At 39.8% G+C, this 20659-nt stretch overlaps 1 protein-coding gene across 3 annotated transcripts in view; it reads left to right on the top strand.

Moving 5' to 3' along the window:
- AKAP7 (A-kinase anchoring protein 7) overlaps positions 1-13028 on the top strand; it is a 139062-nt gene extending 126034 nt beyond the window's left edge. Inside the window, exon 10 of one of the 3 annotated variants that reach the window (XR_007131954.1) lies at positions 10997-11123. Coding sequence is in view for 2 of the 3 variants with exons in the window: in XM_047758652.1 (XP_047614608.1) it covers positions 11898-12106 (209 nt within the window). In the remaining variant the exon portion in view is untranslated. Of the gene's footprint in view, positions 1-10996; positions 11855-11897 lie in introns of those variants that run through there. The other 2 variants (XM_047758652.1, XM_047758662.1) reach the window with 2 other exon arrangements.
- Positions 13029-20659: the final 7631 nt, after the last annotated feature.

Raw genomic sequence — 20659 nt, 5'->3', positions numbered from 1 at the left:
TAGATCCAAATTTCCATCTGGTCTCATTTTCCTGCCACTTAAGTTTTTTCTTTAACATTTCTTCTAAGTGCTGGTTGGCTGATGATGGATTAATTCAGCATTTATATGTCTGAAAAAAATCTCTCAGCCTCATTTTTAAAAGATAATATGTCTGGATAGAGAATTCTGTGCTGCCTTTTCTTTTTCTTTTAGTAAAAATGCTGTGCTGTTGTCTTTCAGCTCACATTGTTTGTGATGCACAAGTCTGCTATCCTTCCTGTCTTTGTTCCTCTATATAATGCACCCTTTTTCCTTTGGCTGCTCTAATGATTTTCTTTTAATATTGGTTTTCAGCAATTTGATCATGATGTTCCATCTTCACATTCCTTATACTTGATATTTTCTGAGATTCTTGATTTTAGGTTATGGTTTTTTATAGGATTTCGAACATTCGGGCCATTATTTCTTCATATGTATATTTTTTTGCACTCTCCTTCCTCTTTCCTTGAAAACCTCTCCTGATCAGATTGGTGCAGTGGCCAGCCTTGTTATTCCCTCACTCTCTCTGTAACGTTTCCTTTTCTTTCCTGTTGCATCTGCCACAGTTCAGGTCCTCATTGTTTCTTTTTTTGTCTATTGCAACAATTTGTCTCTATTTTTGCCCCTCTCCACTCCTTCCATATTATATTCCACATGGCTATCACAGTGAGGTTTCTAAAATATGCTGTGCTTAAAATCCTGCAGTAGCTCCCCATCGCCTATAGGATGCGCTTGACTCCATAGCATGGTCCATAGGGCTCTTCACCCCTACCTACTCTGTAGCCCTTCCCCCTGTGCCACCTCCACCGTAGCCATGGCACCCTGAACTCTTCATGCCAGTACCGTGAAGGTACCTCCAATTCTGCACGTACATCGTGCATTTCCATTCTTCTATGCACATGCTCATGCCTTTCTTAAATCTGGAAAACCTTCCTGCTTCCCCTTTCCCTGCGCCTGCAAACACCTGTTCACGGAGCTGACGTATTTCCCCTATGAAACGTAACTTTGTTATCCTTCCTGACGCCACTGGACCTTGAACATGTTCTGTTACAGCACTTCACCTGTTGTTTTGCAATCACTGTTTATTGGTCATCCTCCTAGACCCACTTCTGTGTGGTCAGAGACTGTGTCATTTTTACATACTTAGTAATGGCACATAGTAAGTACTTTTATTAAAGTCAGTTATTGAGTGCATGAATGGTTGGTATTTAGTAGGTGTTGAACCGTTCTTAAAATAATGTGAACTCATTTAATCATAGCACATGTATGAAATGCACAAATAAAATATTTGTCCTATCTTGAGAGCCAACTCTATTCCAGCACGATGTTAGACTTTTTCCATCCCTTCTCTCTTATGTTTACAGCAGCACTATAGGGTCCATTAGCCTCATGAGTGGCCCATTTGAAACTGTATACCTCAGTCTGGGACTCGAACCCACAGACTGGAACTCATACCCAGACAGAGGCCAAACTGGGACATGAAACCACTGTTTTTTTTCATTAAAATCACACACCTGGTCTCAGGACTTACTGGAGTTCAGGTTGGTTGTGTCTTAGCACAGAAGAAGTTTGGTGAGAGGCAGAGCGACAGGTCAAAAGTAGATTTATTGAGAGATGGACAGAGTCTGGGCCATCTCAGAAGGTGAGAGAATGGCCCTGGGAGAAAGGCATTCCATAGACAGAGTGCGGGCCATCTCAGAAGGCGAGAGGTGAGAGCCTAGAGGCCCTGCAGTACGGGGTGGTGAGTTTTCATGGGCTGCGCAATTTCACAGGCTAATGAGGGGAGGATTATTCCAGCTATTTCTGGGAAGGGGCAGGTTTCCAGGAATTGGGCCATTGCCACTTTTTGGCCTCAGAACGGTTGTGGCACCTGTGGGCGTGTCACTTAGCATGCTAATCTGTTACAGTGAGCTATGACGAGCTTCAAGGTCCGTTGGAAATCAGATCATCCACTATCTTGGACCTTGTTAGTTTTCACCAGTTTTTGTCGCATCCTCAAGGGCTGTGTCGTTCTTTTAAGGGTTGTGCTCTACTCCCTTCCCTCCTGTTTCACACTGATGGGAAATTTCAGTTTGGAGAGATAGTGGACAAGGCTGTGAAGATAGAAAATGGCAGAAGTGGATTTCAACCTCATATGTATATCATATTTTTCCCCTCCTTGCACATGCATTAGGAGTTCTGTCGACATCACCACCGATAGTACCATCACGCTATCAGGGTTTCCAATAAGAAATGACCGCATTACAACAGAAATTCTGCAGAGAACAATGTGGATCAAAGTGTGGACTCAGAAAACTGAGGTTACAAACTGAAAAAGAGAAGTCTGTCTAAAAGGCTACAATGTATGTCTGGAAAGAGTTCTTTGGTAGCCTGTTTGGCCTATAAACAGCCAGGGTCTGTGTCTTGTCCCATCTCCCATACGACCATATGACGAGCAGTCTTGAGGGTACAAGTCAGAGAGATCATCCTAAGCCATGTGATTTGGAGGTTCCTGCAATGATGTGTGAAGGGATTGGCCTCAGGCAGTGACTCGGGAACGGTGGAGGGAAGGGCACGTGCCTGATCTGGAGGTACCAGCTGTGTTAATAAAAGACTCAGGGGGCTCAGAACCCCTAGTCATCCTGACAGCTGTGGCTGGGGCTGCCTGGGTTGTGCCCCGCCCACTCAGGCTACCGGTCACCCCGTTGGACCTTATCTCCTCTTTGTTTTCCCAGGAGGCTATTATTGATATTTGGTCTGATTGCAGTCCACCCCCACCCCTCCAGTTTAAAAACGATGAGGGTAGGGTGTTGGAGTGTAGTGTTTTCCAGAAGCCCTGAAGGTCGTTCTTTTGAACATAACGCATCATCATTTAAAAAACTCATTTGTGCTTCTGAACCCTGAATAAAACTTACAAAGGCATGGTTCTTTCCTCTTTGGAATTTTTATTCTAGAAAACATTTCTGTTTTAATTCTAAAACTTTCTGGTGTGTGGAGGGGGGGAAGAGGCTTTTTTTGTCTTTTTTTTTTTTTTCCTTTTCTAGGGCCACTCCCACGGCATATGGAGGTTCCCAGGCTAGGGGTCGAATCGGAGCTGTAGCCACTGGCCTACGCCAGAGCCACAGCAATGCGGGATCCGAGCCGCGTCTGCAACCTACACCACAGCTCATGGCAATGCCGGATCCTTAACCCACTGAGCAAGGGCAGGGACCGAACCCGCAACCTCATGGTTCCTAGTCGGGTTTGTTAACCACTGTGCCATGACAGGAACTCCGGGGAAGAGTTTTGGTATTTGACAAAAGGAGAGGAGCTTGCTTTACGGCCACTCTATTTCCCAGGGTGTTGGCAGACAAGGGTCCAAGGACAGTGTCAGTTTAAATGTGCACACGGAGGAGTTCCCATTGTGGCTCAGTGATGACAAACCTGACTATTATGTATGAGGACATGGGTTAGAGTTGCCGTGAGCTGTGGTGTAAATCGCAGAGATGGCTCGGATCCTGTGTTGCTGTGGTTCTGGCGTAGGCTGGCAGCTGTAGCTCCGATTGGACCCCTAGCCTGGGAACTCCACATGCTGCAGGTGTGGCCCTAAAAAAAAAAAAAAAAAAGATAAATGTGCGCATGGGGGCAAATCTTGACTTGCCCCTCATCTCAGACGAGTTGCAGGGGTGTTCAAGGAAGCTGAACATGCCACCCAACTTTCTGAATACCCTATAGATAGATCTGTATTTAGTGTTTCTTTTAAAGGCAAGTGGAAGAAAAGGTCAGCTCAGTCAAAGAGAATGCTGCTTCTAAGGAGGACACATGAAGCTGCAGGAACGAGAAGGGCAAGATGCACACGTTATGGGCACATGCTTGGGAGGCCTTTGTTCAGATACCAAATTAAAGTTTTTGGTAGTTGGGATGCCAGCAAGTGAGAATTTTTTTTTAGTTAAGACTTTATTATTTTTAGAGCAGTTTTAGGTTCACAGCAAAATGGAGAGGAAGGTACAGAGGTTTCCAGTGTCCTCTCTGCCATTCTCAACGTCCCCCACCAGGACAGTGCATTTGTTCACAATTGCTGGACCTACATGGACACATTGTAATCACCCAGAGCCCATAGTTTAATGACCGTTTACCCTTGGTCTTGTGCATTCTGTGGGTTTGGACAATGATAATGACATGTATTGACCATTATGATATACAGAGTATTTTCACTGCCCTGAAAGTACGCTGTGATCTGCTTATTTATCCCTTTCCTCCCTCCCCAAACCCCTGGCACCCAGTGATTTTTTTTTTTTTTTACCATCTGCATGGTTTTACCTTTTCCTGAATGTTATGTGGTTAGAATCATATAGTAGGTAGGCTTTTCAGATTGGCTTCTTTCACTTAGTAATTATGTGTTTAAGGTTGTCCCATGTCTTTCCATGGCTTGATAACACATTTCATTTTAGCTCTGAATAGTATTCCATTATCTAGATGTACAGCACTTTATCTATTTCCCTAATGAAGGATGGCTTGATTGTTCCCAAGCTTTGACAGTTATGGATAAAGGTGCCACAACATCCCTGTGCAGGTTTCTGTGCGGATACAGGTTTTCAGCTCTTTTGAGTAAATATGAAGGAGTATGATTGCTGGGTCATATGGTAAGAGTAGGTTTAGTTTTGTAAGACGGCCACACTACCTTCCAAAATGGCTGGGCTGCTTTGTCTTCCTATCAGCAATGATTGAGAGTCCCTGTTGCTCCAAATGCTCACCAGCATTTGGTACTGTCGGTGCCCCAGTTTTTGCCTTTCTCATAGTTGTGCGGTGGTATATCCTTGTTACTTTAATTTTCATTTCCCTGATTACATATGATGTGGAGCCTTTCTTCATATGCTTATTTTCTATCTGCATATCTTCCTTGATGAGGTGTCTGCTAAGGTGCTCAGTCCATTTAAAAAACTTGACGTACAATTGACACACAGTATTATATTCGTTTCAGTTGTACAACATAATTATTTGATATTTGTATATATTGTGAAATGATCACCACAATTAGTTAACATCTATTACCACATATAATTACGGAATTCTTTTTCTCATGATGAGAACTTTTATGATTTATGCTCTTAGCAACTTTTAAATATGCAGTACAGCATTGTTAACTATAATTACCATGCTGTACATTACATACCCATGACTTTTTTGACTCCCTTAACAGCCATCTCATCCACCCCAAATCCCTCATCTCTGGCAACTGCCAATCTGTTCTTTATATCTCCAAGTTTGAGTTGTTGTTGTTGTTCTTTTTTTAGATTCCACATATAAGTAAGATCATATAGTATTTGTCCTTCTCTGTCTGACTTATTTCACTTAGCATAATGCCCTCTAGGTCCATCTGCATTGTTGCAAATGGCAAAATCTCATTGTTTTTATGACTGCATAATATTCCATTGTATGTATGTACCACAGTTTTTCTCTTTATTCATCCATTAATGTTGACCCAATAATGGGCAGTTGGGTTGTTTCCTTATCTTAGCTCTTGTAAATATTGCTGTGTTGAAAATGGGGGTGCATATAACCTCTTCGAGTTAGTGCTTTTATTTTCTTTAGAAAATACCCAGAAATGGAATTGTTGGATCACGTGGTAGTTCAGTTTTTAGTTTTGCAGAACCTTGTACTGTTTTCCATAGTGCCTGCTCAATTCACATTCCCACCGACAAGGATTCCCTTCCCTTTTATCCACATTTTCTCCAACACATCTCTTGGGTTTGTTTTTTTGGAGTTTTGGTTTTTTTGTTTGTTTGTTTTGTTTGTTTCATTTTGTTTTTTTTCTGGATAATAGTCATTCTAACAGATGTGAGGTGAGTTCTCACTGTAGTGTTGATTTGTATTTCCCTGATGACTTGTGATGTTGAGCATGTATTCATGTACCTGTTAGGCCCATTTTTGATCAGACTGTTTGTCTTCCTACTCTTGAGCTTTTAGAGTTCTTTGTAGATTTTGGATAATAGTCCTTTATCAGATGTGTCTTTTGCAAATGTTTTCTCCCAGACTATGGCTTGTCTTCATATTCTCTTGACATTGTTTTTCACAAAGCAGAAAGTTTTAATTTTAGTGAAGTCCAACTTATCAATTATTTCTTAATGGATCATGCCTTTGGTCTTTGGTGTTGTGTCTACAAAAGTCACTGCAATACCCAAGGTCATCTAGAATTTCTCTTGTGTTATCTTCTAGGAGTCTTATAATTTTGCACTTTACATTCAGGTCTATGATCCATTTTGAGTTAAATTTTGTGAAGGGTGTCAGAGCTGTGTCTAGATTTATTTTTTTGTATGTGGATGTCCAGTTGTTCCAGCACCATTTGTTGAAGAGACTGTCTTTGCTCCATTGTATTACTTTTGTTCCTTTTTCAAAGAGCACGTTGCTTATACTTGTATGGGTCTATTTCTGGGCTCTTTGTTCTGTTCCACTGATATATTTGTCTATTCTTTTGCCAGTACCACTCTTGATTATTGTAGCTGTATGGTTAGTCTTGAAATGGGGTAGCCTCAATCCTCTGACTTTGTTATTCTCCAGCAATATTGTATTGGTTCTAATGTTTATTTTTGCTTTTCCGTGTAAGCTTTTAATCAGTTTGTTGGTATCCACAAAATAATTTGCTGGGATTTTGATTGGGACAAATGAGAACTTTTAATGTGGTTGTACTCTCTCTCTTAGCTCTTACATGGCATTGTAGTGAAGCTTTTTTTTTTTGGTTCTCCCTTAAAAAACATTAGAATGACTTATTCTTGTCAGGACAAATAGGTTCCTAGATATTGGCAGTGGGTGGAGGGTGGTGATGGTTTCTGGAGCCCTTGACATGGTATCAATGAAGCAATTACTGGGTCAGCTCACACATTAATGTTGACCTTAACATATCCTAGTAGGTAGCAGATATTTTGACTGCCACGAAGGAGGTCACTTATTTTCTTTTTTATAATTACAATAATAAATTTAATCTATGCACTGGCTTGGTATCAGAGATCTCAAGTAATATAGACACAAGCGGAATCTTGAGTACCTACTGTTGATTAATGATGTTGCAACTCTGTTACAGAGAGTAGACTTGCTTACTTCAAGCTTGTTGAAAGTTTCTTAAGTCTGTTCTTTTAGGGATAGTACTGTGTTTGATCAACTTGAGAGAATTTCTCATTACCTCTCTTTGGTTTTTTAGTATTCTCCTAAGAAATTTATAAAAGATATTCTGAGAGGATTTACTAAAAAAAAAAAGAAAAATAAACCAGTGTCAAAGACAAAGGTTAATATGTCATTATAAAAAGGTATTATAATATTAAATAACCTAGGGAGACCAAGAAAGAATTTTTTTTTTATAGAAAGAAAGATTTATTTTAAGGAATTGACTCACATGATTAATTTGCCATTCTAAAGACAATTCAGTAGAATTCAGTATATTCACAAGGAGCAACCATCACCACTATATAATTCCAATATATTTTCCTCACCCCATACCCATTATCGGTCACTCTTTATTCCTTCAAGAAAGAACATTTTTGTCAAGAGGTTGCTGCATACATTGGGAATATCTTTTATGTGTCCTTTTGTTAGAATACCAAGATAATAGATCATCTACCTTGTAGTGACACATCAAACCGCCATTGTTAAGTAGGCCTCAGGTAAAATGAATGCAGTCATTTATCTTAGAGGTCACTATGGGAGACAGACCCTTTATTCAAGAAGTGGGCAGAAGATAAATACAGCGTAGCTTTAATTTTAAGATGCCTCTTTAAGTTGAAGAACCTTAGTAGTTTTCCATAGTAACCACAATGATTTACATTCCTACCCATAGTGCACAAGGGTTCCCTTTTCTCCACATCCTCACCGGCCTTTGTTGTTTCTTCTTCTTCTTTTTTTCCCCCTTAATAGCCATTCTAACATGTGAAGTGATATCTCGTGGTTTGATTTGCATTTTCCTGATGATTAGTGATTTGAACCCCTTTTCATGTACTTGTTGGCCATTTGCATATTTTCTTTGGAAAATGTTTATTCAAGTTCTCTGCCCATTTTTTAAAGATTGTGGTTTTTCTATTGAGTTGTATGAGTTCTTTTTATAATTTGAAGTGAACCCTTTATTAGATATATGACTTGCATATATTTTCTCCTATTCTGTAGTTGCCTTTTCATTTTCTTGATCACTTCTTTTGCTGTGCAGAAACTTTTTAGTTTGATATAGTCCCACTTGTTGATTTTTGCTTCTGTTGCTTATTCTTTTAGTGTCATAATCAAAAAACATTGCCAAGACCAATGTCGAGGATCTTTTTTTTCCCGTGTTTTCTTCTAGGAGTGTTATAGGTTCAGGCCTTAAGTTTAAGCCCTTATTTCATTTCAAGTTAATGTTTGTGAGTAGTGTTAAGATAGGGGTCAAATTTCATTCTTTTGCATGTGGATATCCAGTTTTCCCAACATTGCTTATTGAAGAGACTGCCTTCTCCCCATTATGTATGCTTGGCTCTATTGCCATATATCATGTGTGAATTTATTTCTGGGTGCTCGATTCTGCTCCACTGGTCTATATGTCTGTTTTTATGCCAACACCATACTGTCTTGAAATCAGGAAGTGTGATTCTTCCAGCTTTGTTCTTTCCCATGATTGCCTTGGTTACTTGGGATCTTTTGTGGTTCCATATGAATTTTATAATTATTTTTTCTATTTCTGTGAATAAGCACCATTGTAATTTTGATAGAGATTGCACTGAATCTATACATGGCTTTGGGTAGTAAGGACATTTTAATGATAGCAGCTCTTCCAATCCAAGAACATGGGGGTATTTTTCCATTTATTTGTGTCTTCAGTTTCTTTCATCAATGTCTTATAGTTTTCAGTGTATAGATATTTCACTTCCTTGGTTAAATTTATTCCTAAGTATTTCATTGTTTCTGATGCTATTTTAAATGGAATTATTTATTTTTTTAATTTCTTTTTCAGATAGTCCATCATTACTGTATAGAAATGCAACTGACTTTTGTATGTTGATTTTGTATCTTGAAGCTTTACTGAATTCATTTATTAGGTCTAACTTGTTTTTTGGTAGAATCTTTAGGATTTTCTATACACAAGATCATGTTATGAGCAGAGACCATTTTACTTCTTCCTTTCTGGTTTAGACGCCTTTTTTCTTTTTCTTGCCTGATTGCTCTTGCTGGGTCTTCCATTACTCTGTGGGATAAGAATGGCAAGGGGGTGGGCACCTTTGCCTTGTTTCTAATTTTAGAGGGAAAGCTTTCAACCTCTTACTATTGAGTGTGTTAGCAGTTGACTTGTCATATGTGGCATTTATTATGTTGAGATATGTTCCTTTCATACCCAGTTTGTTGAGTTTTTATCATGAAAGAGTTTTGAGTTTTGTCAGTTTTTTTCTGCATCTGTTGAGATGATCATATGACTTCTATCCTTAATTTTGTTATTTTGTTTATTTCTGCTCTGAGTTTTATGTCCTTAGTTCTGCTTAGTTTTAAACTTAGTTTGTTCTTATTTTCCTAGTTCCTTGAGGTGTTAAGTTATGTTGTTTACTTGAGATCATTCTTTTGCTTACTGTAGGCATTTATTGCTATAAACTTTTCTTTTAGCAGTGCTTTTGTTGGATAAGTTTTGGTGTGTTGTGTTCCCATTTTCATTTGTTTCAAGATAGATTTTAAAAATTTCCCTTTTAATTTTATCTTTGACTCATTCGTTGTTTTGAATGTTTGTTAAATGTCTATTTATTTGTAAATTTTCTAGTTTTCCTCTTGTTCTTGATGTCTCATTTCATACCATTGTGGTCAGAAAAGATACTTGGTTTGATTTCACTTTTTGAAAATGTGCTGAGACTTGTTTTCTGATCTAACACATAATTTATCCTGGAGAACGGTCCATATGTGCTTGAGAAGAATGTATATTCTGGTGCTATTGGATAGAATGTTCTTTGTATGTCTCTTAGGTCCATTTGGCCTCAGGTATAGTTCAAGTCTAATGTTTTCTTATTGATGTTCTGTCTGGATGATCTATCCATTGTTGAAAGTAGAGTATTAAAGTCCTCTGCTCTTATTGTATTTCTGTCTATCACTCCTTTGAGGTCTGTTAGCATTTACTTAATGTATGTAGATGCTCAGATGTCTTTGCTTTTAATCATCTGCCTTCCTGGGTCCACAGCTCAGTGGAAGGAGATGAAGGACTGAATGGACATGAGAGGTGAGCCCCCTAGTTTTTTCCCTCAGTTCAGGGAGACAAGAAAGAGAGTGAGTGGGGAATATGCAGCATTTGAACAGATGAGAACCAGCCCTTTTGCAGAAAAATGAAGGGATAATTATACCTCAGTCATCACTAGCAGGGACGCAAAATGGCCATAAGATATTAACGTCTAGTAATTTACTATCGTAATCCCAGCTCTTCCTTGAAGAGTTCCTGTTTCTTAAATTGCAGTGATAGCACTGAGATTAAAAAGATTAGTTTAAAAGCTGATTTTTAGCTGGTTTCTAGCAGGAGTAACTGCCTTCGTCTTCATGAGAGTGCTGAGAGTTTGTTAACAACCATCCAGGCCAAGTATTAGAAAATTACTGGATCCCAAGAGGTTAGTTGATTGGAAAATCCCGATTACCTGACTTGTGGGAATGATGAAGCAGACACAGATCTAGCTGGTGATTTCCCATGTCTGAGGATCCAGGTGGTAGGCCCATGGACTTCAGTAGTAGCTGTCAATCTCGGATGAGAGACAAACAAAAATCCCCTGTAGAAATGGGGACCTTCCTGCATTGCTAGGTAAAGTGTTTTTAGATGGGAGCTAATGAACTGCTTCTCAACCTGAAGCCTTCAGGTACAGTCAGCTGCTTGCTTCTGCAAATACCAAATGAAAAGCCAAGCCCAGTATCCTTGGATTTATAGGTCCAGTTTACCAGACTGAAGGACGCTTGCTTTCTTTAACTAACTGAACTAGCCAGCCCCTGCATGCTGAGTTTCTATGGCAATATGATCTCAGTGACCTCTCTTCTCTATTGTGGAATGTAGGTGATAAGAATGGAGGTGAGCCCGATGATGCTGAATTGGTAAGGCTCAGTAAAAGGCTGGTGGAGAATGCGGTGCTCAAGGCCGTCCAGCAGTATCTGGAAGAAACACAGAACAAAAACAAGCCAGGGGATGGGAGCTCTGTGAAAACTGAAGAGGCTGATAGGAATGGCACTGACAGTGACAACAACAGGAAATGAGACCCGAATGCAGGCAGGCCCCCACTGCTCCGTGAGAAGCAACCCTGCTCCCCTCTGCTGAGTCAATGGACTGATTTGCATCGTGCTGTTTAAGTATCCGTTGTCCAGTCTGTGGAGATTGCCTAATATTTTCATGATTGGTGTGTTTGCATTTCTGAAACACAGCAGATGAGAAATTCAGTGCTGCCTATCAGAGGAAATTAATTGATGAAGGAAGAATGGCCCAGGTGTCACTTGCCCTCTGCCGTGGTCAAGGGAGAGGGGACTTTGGGTTCTGCCCTGTGAACTCAAAGTAAAGGCCATGGAAGGGGCCTTGCCATAAATGGAATACTGCCACTTATATTGCTGAGCAGGGCATTTGACTACCTTATCTCGGCCAAAAGGCACACACAAAGCTAACAAGTGCTACATTTCAAACGATCACTGTTGAAATTACTCTCCATCTAGTTAGCTATATTGTTTCATGTTTGTCCTATGTGTGCTGTCACTATGCAGTGATCTTTATTTACATTTAGTGATCAAATTTACTAAATTTGTTTCATGTAAATGATATATTTTTGGTGAAATGCAACCTTTTCTATAAAATGTGGGCAACATTTTAAAGGTTTCTTTTTAACCCTCTTTTGATAAGTCACTGTGCCACGTTTAGTGTTTTTCATTGGCATTCATATGTAAAATGTATTATATAATTTTTTTCTCCATAGGCAAGAAACCTGTGGGAATCCGGGACTTAATTAATGAAGCTTTGCGTCGAGAAAGGATGGGTCTGCAGTCCAAAGTGAAACAGATAAAGGAACTTATGTTAAGGCCTGAGACTCAGGCCAGAATTAGGAGGGAGCTTTTTGAAGGAAGATCCATTAACCACAGTTATCAAGGAAAAGAGGTTGATTATTTCAGCACAATTTTGACATAAGCTCTACATTGCTCTCATGGTACCAGAGTTTATGAAATCTTTTCAGTTCATTAAATGGCTCTTTGGTAAATACCAAAGAAGATAGTGTCTGCACAATAGCAGACCAACATTTGGTAAGGAATTAATCATTTCTTGCCAAAGAAAACTGATTCTTCCCTGTTATTTTTAAGTCAGATGTGTTTTAGAATGTTTATCTCTAATATCAAAATTCATTTTATAGAAAAGACTTCTTAACTAGCTGTTGTGAGATGGTCTTTGGGTCCTCACAGATAAAATGTACAGACTGTGAAAAATCATTTACAGACAAAAAAAAAAAAAATACAGCATTTTAAGGTCACTGACATGATTTTTGTTAAATCAAAAGAAGCATTGTTCTCATGTATCTATATCTCGTGTGACTTTTAATGAGACTTTGAATGTTTATTGATCACTGGTACTTGAATGAACATTTATAAATGTAAATGTAATTATTGTAATCACTGGTTACGAATGTTTTATAACGTCCATATGTATTACTTTTCAGTGATCAAAATGTAGTTTGCTTTTTCATTTCTTAATGAATGTTCGGAATTTTTATTTTCTACTTTTATGAAGATAAGCCCCAAGTCTTACTGTATCCCTTATAATCTGAATTTGTTTGCACTGGTTCATTTTTAAAGACAATTCTTAAAAATTTTCCCTCCCCTATGATCATCACTGGTAACAGCTTTTTCTATAGTCATTGTAAAATCGCTGCTACTAAGAGATCATGATGCAGGGGAAAATTATTGGAGATCAAATATGTAGTCATTTCAAATATAAAATCCAGTTTACTCATGGATTTTAGCTATTTTTTCACTGGGTAAATTATAATTATATTACATTTATTTATAAGTGAGTTTATGCATTTTCATGCCTCTTAATAAATGCATTGTTTTCCCTTGTTGCCTTTCTTCATTTTTTCCCTTCACTCTTAGAAGCTGTTGGAACTGTGTGATTGTAAAAGTCAGAAACAGGACCTCTGATAGTTTCAGTGTTTCTTAACATTTGTGTTCTCGTCCTTCATGCTAATATTGCACAGTTGTCAGAGCACCTTTAACCTGAGACTTTTAAATCACTTCGAATCAGTTAGCTTCACTGAGACTTAACAACAGGAATTTAAAGGCAAAGAAAATCTGAATAGCGTCTTATAAGCTGCCAACATTGGGTCACTAAAGGGACATCCATAGCGGAGAAGAAGAGAGCGGGTCCATCCGGCTGCAAAGACCTGGGAGCTGCTTAGCTGCTTGCCGTGATCCCTTCCCGGGGGAGGGCTTTTCTGTTTGTAAGTCAACCCTTGAGTGGGAGGCAGAGATATCTGGGGGCTTGCCTTGTTTAAGTGAGGAAACAGTCATAAGGGGATCAAGTGCCTTATCCAAGGTCACACGGCTGTTAGGGAACTGGACATGAATTCCAGCCCAGGGCTCCATCTCAACATCCCAGGGCTATTTCCGCATCCCATAACCTTAACAATATTTCAGGAGAAACAGCACTTCTTAGCATGTATCTATAAATATCTTTATCCTTAAGGAGCTCCTCCAGTCCTTCCCAACAATTTGAATGGCTAATAAGAATGTCTCCTTTTCGTAGTCTTGCATTACATGACTTCCTGTGCTGTTAATTAAGAATCATACCTTCCTTTTTAAAAAAAATTTTTTTCCATGGTAGCTGATTTACAGTTCTGTCAATTTTCTACTGTACATCAAGGTGACCCGGTCACACATACATGTATATGTTCTTTTTTCTCCCATTATCATGCTCCATCACAAGTGACCAGACATAGTTCCCAGTGCTATACAGCAGGATCTCATTGCTTCTCCACTCCAAAGTCAATAGTTTGCATCTCTTAACCCCAAATTCCCAGTCCATCCTACTCCCCCCCTCCCCCTTAGCAACCACAAGTCTGTTTTCCATGTCCATGATTTTCTTTTCTGTGGAAAGGATCATCTGTGCCATATATTAGATTCCAGATATAAGTGATATCATATGGTATTTGTCTTTCTCTTTCTGACTTACTTCACTCAGGATGAGAGTCTCTAGTTCCATCCATGTTGCTGCAAGAATCATATCTTCCTTGGAGTCCCCGTCGTGGCGCAGTGGTTAACGAATCCGACTAGGAACCATGAGGTTGCGGGTTCAGTCCCTGCCCTTGCTCAGTGGGTTAACGATCTGGCGTTGCCGTGAGCTGTGGTGTAGGTTGCAGACGTGGCTCAGATCCCAGGTTGCTGTGGCTCTGGCGTAGGCCAGAGGCTACAGCTCCGATTCGACCCCTAGCCTGGGAACCTCCACATGCCGCGGGAGCGGCCCAAAGAAATAGCAAGGACAAAAAAAAAAAAAAGAATCATACCTTCCTTTTGTTAAGTACCCAGCTATGTGCCTGGTGATTTAGGCACACTATTACATTTTTTCCCTTCAGTGACCCTGTTAAGGAGTTGCTAGTACTGTTTTAGGAAACTAGAAAGTGGGGCTCTAAAAGGTTAAATGGCTATTTAGAAAGCTAATAAAAGAACTAAATTTAAACTTGAGTCTCTTCTTCAAAGCCACACTCTTTCCAAAATGTGACAGTTCCTCTCTCCACCGAGAAAAAGTCATTTCACAAGTTAAGGACGTGGAACAAAGGGAAAGTCACTTTCTTTTGACTAAACCAGATCCCATGCATCCCTGAAATTCTATGAATGTATTGAGAGTGGTCAGCTGATGTGATGGACCTGGGGGAAAAAAAACTCACGGATATTTAATTTAGGGATTAAAGATTTGAATTCTTATCAGTGAAATCTTAATGTAAGCAGATTTACAAAAACAATAGAAAGTATACACTAAAAATTGGCATTCCCATGGTGGGTCAGTGGTAACAAACCCAACTAGTATCCATGAGGATGCGGGTTCAATCCCTGGCCCTGCTCGGTGGGTTAAGGATCCAGCATTGCCGTGAGTTGTGGTATATATAGGTTGCAGACATGGCTCAGATCTAGCATTGCTGTGGCTGTGGCCTAGGCCAGCAGCTGCAGCTCTGATTTGACCCCCAGCCTGGGAACCTCCATATGCTGCGGGTGTGGCCCTAAAAAGACAGAAAAAAAAAGTATACAGTAAAATAAATTTTCTTCCTGTTTCTGTTTAAAAAAATCTAATAAGACAGTAATTTGCAAAAATTGAAGTTTAGGATCTGAAATATTTGAAATGATGGTTCCCCCATTAATCAATCTGATTCCTAGAATAATTCTCGTTGGGTCACATAGACAAACTGTGTTGTCCTAAATGTTATGTAGACTTATCTTCCAAGAGGGCAGCTGTGTGGTCCATGACAGAGCATTGGTTTGGTCTCAGAGGCAGATTGTGGCCTCTAGACTGGGGTCCACCACTGACAATGATTTTGAACAAACCAATTTCACTCTTCTGTATTTGAAAAATTTGGTGCTGGCAATTTGGCTGGGTGATTTGCAAAGATCCTAGACTCTTTGTGACTGTACCTCGATGCTGCTTGAGCTGATGCCACGTCTCAGCCAGCTGCCCATGTCTCATGCCTTTTTGACAGGGCCTCTCCAGTGTACCTGCTGTCTCTAAGGCTTTGTCAATGTCATGCAGGGAAACCCAGTGGCACATACTCACATTTACAGCCAGATTCCAATATTTTCTATCATTGGTAAAGTAGTAGATCCCATGTGAATATTTTAAGGGATGTTCAACAGTAGGGCAACATCCTGCCAGCTTTGAACTTGGTCCCATTTATAGCATCTTAGATAATTACTGTTTTAATCTACTTCTCAGTCTAAACTAACTACAGGCCTTTATATCTTGATTTATATCTCGAGCCTACTGAAGTGAACTACTCACTCCAGAACCCCAAATGTGCTTTTACCTGGTTATCCTAGCAGTCAGATGTTCCTGAAAGGAGATGTTCCAGCAGTTTGACTTCATAATCTGGATGTCATTTCAGACATAAGTCTGATAAAGATATGTGTGCACCCCTGCACTTGATCACAGATTCATAAGCCAGCTACCATATTACGTAACAAATTAAGAATTTATTTCATTATATAATCAAAGAAAACAAACCTTGGAGTACTCTTGTGGTGCAACGGGTTAAGGATCTGGGGTTGTCACTGCAGCAGCTTGGGTTACTGTGGCACGGGTTCCATCCCTGGCCTAGGAATTTCCAAATGCCACAGGTGCAGGAAAAAAAAAAAAGAAAAGAAAAAAAAAGAAAAGAAAGAAAACAAACCTATAATATCTCCAAATTTAGATTGATGAATGGATAATCTATCATCATTATTTTCATCACTTTCAAATTTTATCTTTGAACAAATTGTGAATGCATTCTTGAATTCCAATTTTTCTAGATATTCATATAAAAAATAAACCAAGTAAACTTATAAAAATACTTTCTAAGTCCCTACATGAATTTGGCAGCACACCTTCTTAACAAGACAAACCCTTGGATTAGTCATTCACAGTAAAAATAAATATTAGAGCAACTCCCTCTGAATCAGTGACTTTAAAATTCTGATTTTAGCTAGAGCATTTCTTTCCTGGATCACTATTTTGGGGGTAAGAAAGCTTGTTTGTAAAGTAACTTGAGAACTGAAAGAAGGTGCTATTATCATCTCTAATATCCTGAAAACTACTTATTTGCATCCATTAAATGTAACTGATAAGTTTAGGCAATTTGAGATGATTTTAAAATGTAAACTGCAATACTTATTTTTCTAAGTAATCCACCATTAGCTACTCATTGGAAGACCATGAAATTTTGTTATAGCCTCAAAGATAGGATTAGTAAAACTAAGAAATCAATTCATTGTTTCCAGGAGCCTTATGTTGCTTTCCCTTTAGTGGTTCAAATTATTTTTGAAAAGCCACTGCTCTATGACACTGCCGTATGTATTTTTGTGTAAAAGTCTTTGACTTAGCTGCATGCAGCCCTGTCTGTTTAAACTGCCGTATGGTATATGGAAGACTTGTTCTTAGGTAACTATTTGGCAAATGGGTACAACACTTCAGATTATTCCCCACATTTTCTGCCAAAAACCACATGGGCACTGTGTCACCAGACTGTTTTTTTTTTTTTTTTTTTTTTTAATGGCATACCCACGGCATATGGAAATTCCCAGGCTAGGGGTCAAATCAGAGCTGTAGCTGCTGGCCTACGCCACAGCAACACCAGATCTGAGCAGCATCTGTGACCCACACCAGAGCTCACGGCAACACCAGATCCTTAACCTGCTGAGTGAGGCTACGGATCGAACCCTCACGTTCATGGATACTAGTCAAGTTCGTTACCACTGAGCCACAAAGGGAACTCCCCAGACTGTGTCTTTGAACAAAAGTGCACTGTACTTTCTTTGCTTTTTTAAACCACATGTATATTATCTTACCCTGTAATTTAAAAATTTTTTTGGTAAATCTCATGTGGGATATATAAAGTTGGTAAGAAGTGAGAGGACAAAAATAATAGAGCTGGACAGGAATTATAGTGCTAAGGAGAGAAACAGAAGTGATATATATGCAATGATCCAAGAAATAGCTGATATGCTAATTGAGACAGAAAATAGAATGAGTATGCAATAGTGGGAGAGACTAAGTATAACTTTTTAAGATTCTGGAGGAGACAACGCTGGAGGCTATTTTTATCAGGTCCATGCTTGGGAAGTGTCTTTATGGAGGGGAATGTGATGAGAGCTTTGATGATTTTATGGACATTTGTTAGTTAATGACAAATGCCCAGCATTTTTTGAACAGCTTTCCTGTGTTTGGGGAGCCTCCTGCCTTACAAGCATTGCTTCCTCAGGTAGAGGTCTGAAGTGGGGACCAGGAACTCACTTTCTTAGCCTCCTTTGTCACTTTCTTAGCCTCCTTTGTCACATGGGTTCTGGGCTCCACCTTGCCCGAGGGAAACTGCATGGAATCCGTCCATTCCGGTGAGGATGGTGGGAGAGACCCAGCTCTTGGAAACTGTAATGGCAAAGGTGCTATCTGGGGTCCCATGCCCCGTGTACGTGGTCCATGCCGGCAGGGGACAGTGGAAACAGCATTCCCTTTAGCATCTCGCAGGGGGAATTAGGCATTATACCTCATTGTACCTCAATCAGACCTCACTGGGAATGAGGTCTGATTCTCTAGACCTTCTGGGGATTCTGTGAGCTACTGAATATCCATTATTATAAAGTTCCTTTTCCATTTACTTATTTATCTATTTGCTTTTTAGGGCTGCACCTAGGGCATATGGGGAGGTTCCCAGGCTAGAGGTTGAATCGGAGGTACAGCTGCCGGCCTATGCCACAGCCAGAGCAACGCAGGATCCGAGCTGCATCTGTGACCCACACCATAGCTCACAGCAACACCAGATCCTTAACCCACTGAATGAGGCCAGGGACCAAACCCGCAACCTCATGGTTCCTAGTCAGATTCATTTCCACTGCACCACAACAGGAACCCCTCTTTTTCCATTTAAACTAGATAAACTTTTTATCTTATTTTATTGAAGTATAGTTGCTTTACGATGTTGTGCTAGTTTCAGGTGTACAGTAAAGTGATTCAGTTATACGTGTACCTATACAGATATTCATTCTTTTTCAGGTTCTTTTCCCATATAGGTGATTGGAGAATGTGAGTTCCCTGTGCTTTGCAGTATGTCTCTGTTGGTTACCTATTTTATATATAGTAGTGTATATATATGTTAACTCCTAATTTATTTCCCGCCCCCCGCCCTCCACCTTTCCCTTTTGGTAACCGTAAGATTGCTTTAGAAATCTAAACTAGCTAAACTTATTCTGTTGTTTGTAACTAAAAGTCCTGAGGAATATAGGCTACACTCCACTAAGTCAGTATTTCAACACAGGGCACAATTGGCATTTTGAATTGGACTCTCCTCTGTGTTGTGGAAGAGTTCTGTGTATTATAGGAAGTTACCGTTCCCGACTAAGTGCCAGGGGCAGACTCCAGTTGCTGCGACAAGTAAACATGCCCCTCACGTTTTCCAAATCCCCTCCAGATGGAGGCGACATGACCCCTACCTGGGAAGCACAGTGTTAAGTATATGCTCTCCTAGCAGCATAAAGCAGTTAAAAATGCTTCCTCTCATGCCCATCCTAGCAAGTCGTTTAGGGAGTTTCTGTTGAGGCTCACTGGTAATGAACCTGACCAGTACCTGTGAGGACACAGGTTTGATCCCTGGCCTCACTTAGTGGATTAAGGATCTGGTGTTGCCATGAGCTGTGGTGTAGGTGGCAGACGTAGCTTGCATCTCACATTGCTGTGGCTGTGGTGTAGGCCACTGGCTGTAGCTCTGAATTGACCCCTAGCCCGGGAACATCCATATGCCATGGGTGTGGCCCTAAAAAAAGCAAAATGAAATGCAACGAAACAAAGCAAAACAAAAGCAAGTCATTTAGGTCTTAAAAAGGACGTTCTCAGTGTGGCTTTGTACACACCTTTATCAGGTTTGTGGATAGAAACAGAAAAATGAAACCACCTGCGTATTTGATGTGACATGGATCAAAACCCAGTTCTTGCCGGAGGAGAATGGTGGGAAGGATCGATTGTGGAGGTAATGATGCCACTGTGGAAATAATTTTATTGATTTATGTGATTCTTTGGTCAGACTTAGAGACTGAAAACAGTTAACCTCCAAATTCTAAACCAATAGGACATGATTAGCATAGTATTGTAATAACCAGGGCTATTTCTTGTCCATTTCATGAATAAAATAAGTTAACTATTTTACCTTGTATGCTTAAGGGCAAAAGTTTACAACAAACAGATGTACGGACATTTTAATGTAAGGAACGTTAGAAATATAAAAATATTTTAATACACCCAAACTATGAATTTTTCCTGAGAGGATATGGTAGAAGATTTCAGCTTCAGAAATGAGAAAACACCGGCTCTACTAAAACCTGGAGAAGGGGGCTTCCTGAATTAAGTGACATGCATAGAAATCCAGAGAAAATTCAATGGAGCACTCAAATCCAAAGAATGTAGTGGTGCAGTGGGTTGGGAATCTGACTGCAGCAGCTCCGGTCACTGTGGAGGTGCGGGTTCAGTCCCTGGCCTGGCACAGTGGGTTAAAGGACCTCGTGTTGCCACAGCTGAGGCACAGATTGCTGCTGAAGCGCGGATTCAATCCCTGGCCCAGGAACTACCATATGCCACCTGAGGCCATTTGAAAGAAATAAAAAAAAATGTAATGAATAGGCACAAGAAAATGAGTATGTTACCTTAGCTATTGATTGTGGAGAATTCAAACTTTATGTCTTAAGAGAAATTACCAGTCTTTAGGGCATTCAGAATGTATCTTTCATGTTTATGCTAAATAAATGTTACAGTCAATTGTTTAACATAATGAAGCATTATTAAAAAAAATCTGTGAATATCCTAGACCTAACCAGAAGGAAATGATATAAACAAGGATGATTAGGTCCAGGGTAGATTGGATTATTGTTTCCAGTTCTTCTCTCTTCCCTGTATCCTTCCCATTGTTTTGCCTGTTTCATGAGATTTTACAGTGAACCCCACCAAAGGCAGAGTATTTTTCTTTGC

Source organism: Phacochoerus africanus, chromosome 2 (genome assembly GCF_016906955.1).
Source record: "Phacochoerus africanus isolate WHEZ1 chromosome 2, ROS_Pafr_v1, whole genome shotgun sequence".
Taxonomy (NCBI): domain Eukaryota; kingdom Metazoa; phylum Chordata; class Mammalia; order Artiodactyla; family Suidae; genus Phacochoerus; species Phacochoerus africanus.
This window is presented reverse-complemented; position numbering and strand designations above follow the sequence as displayed.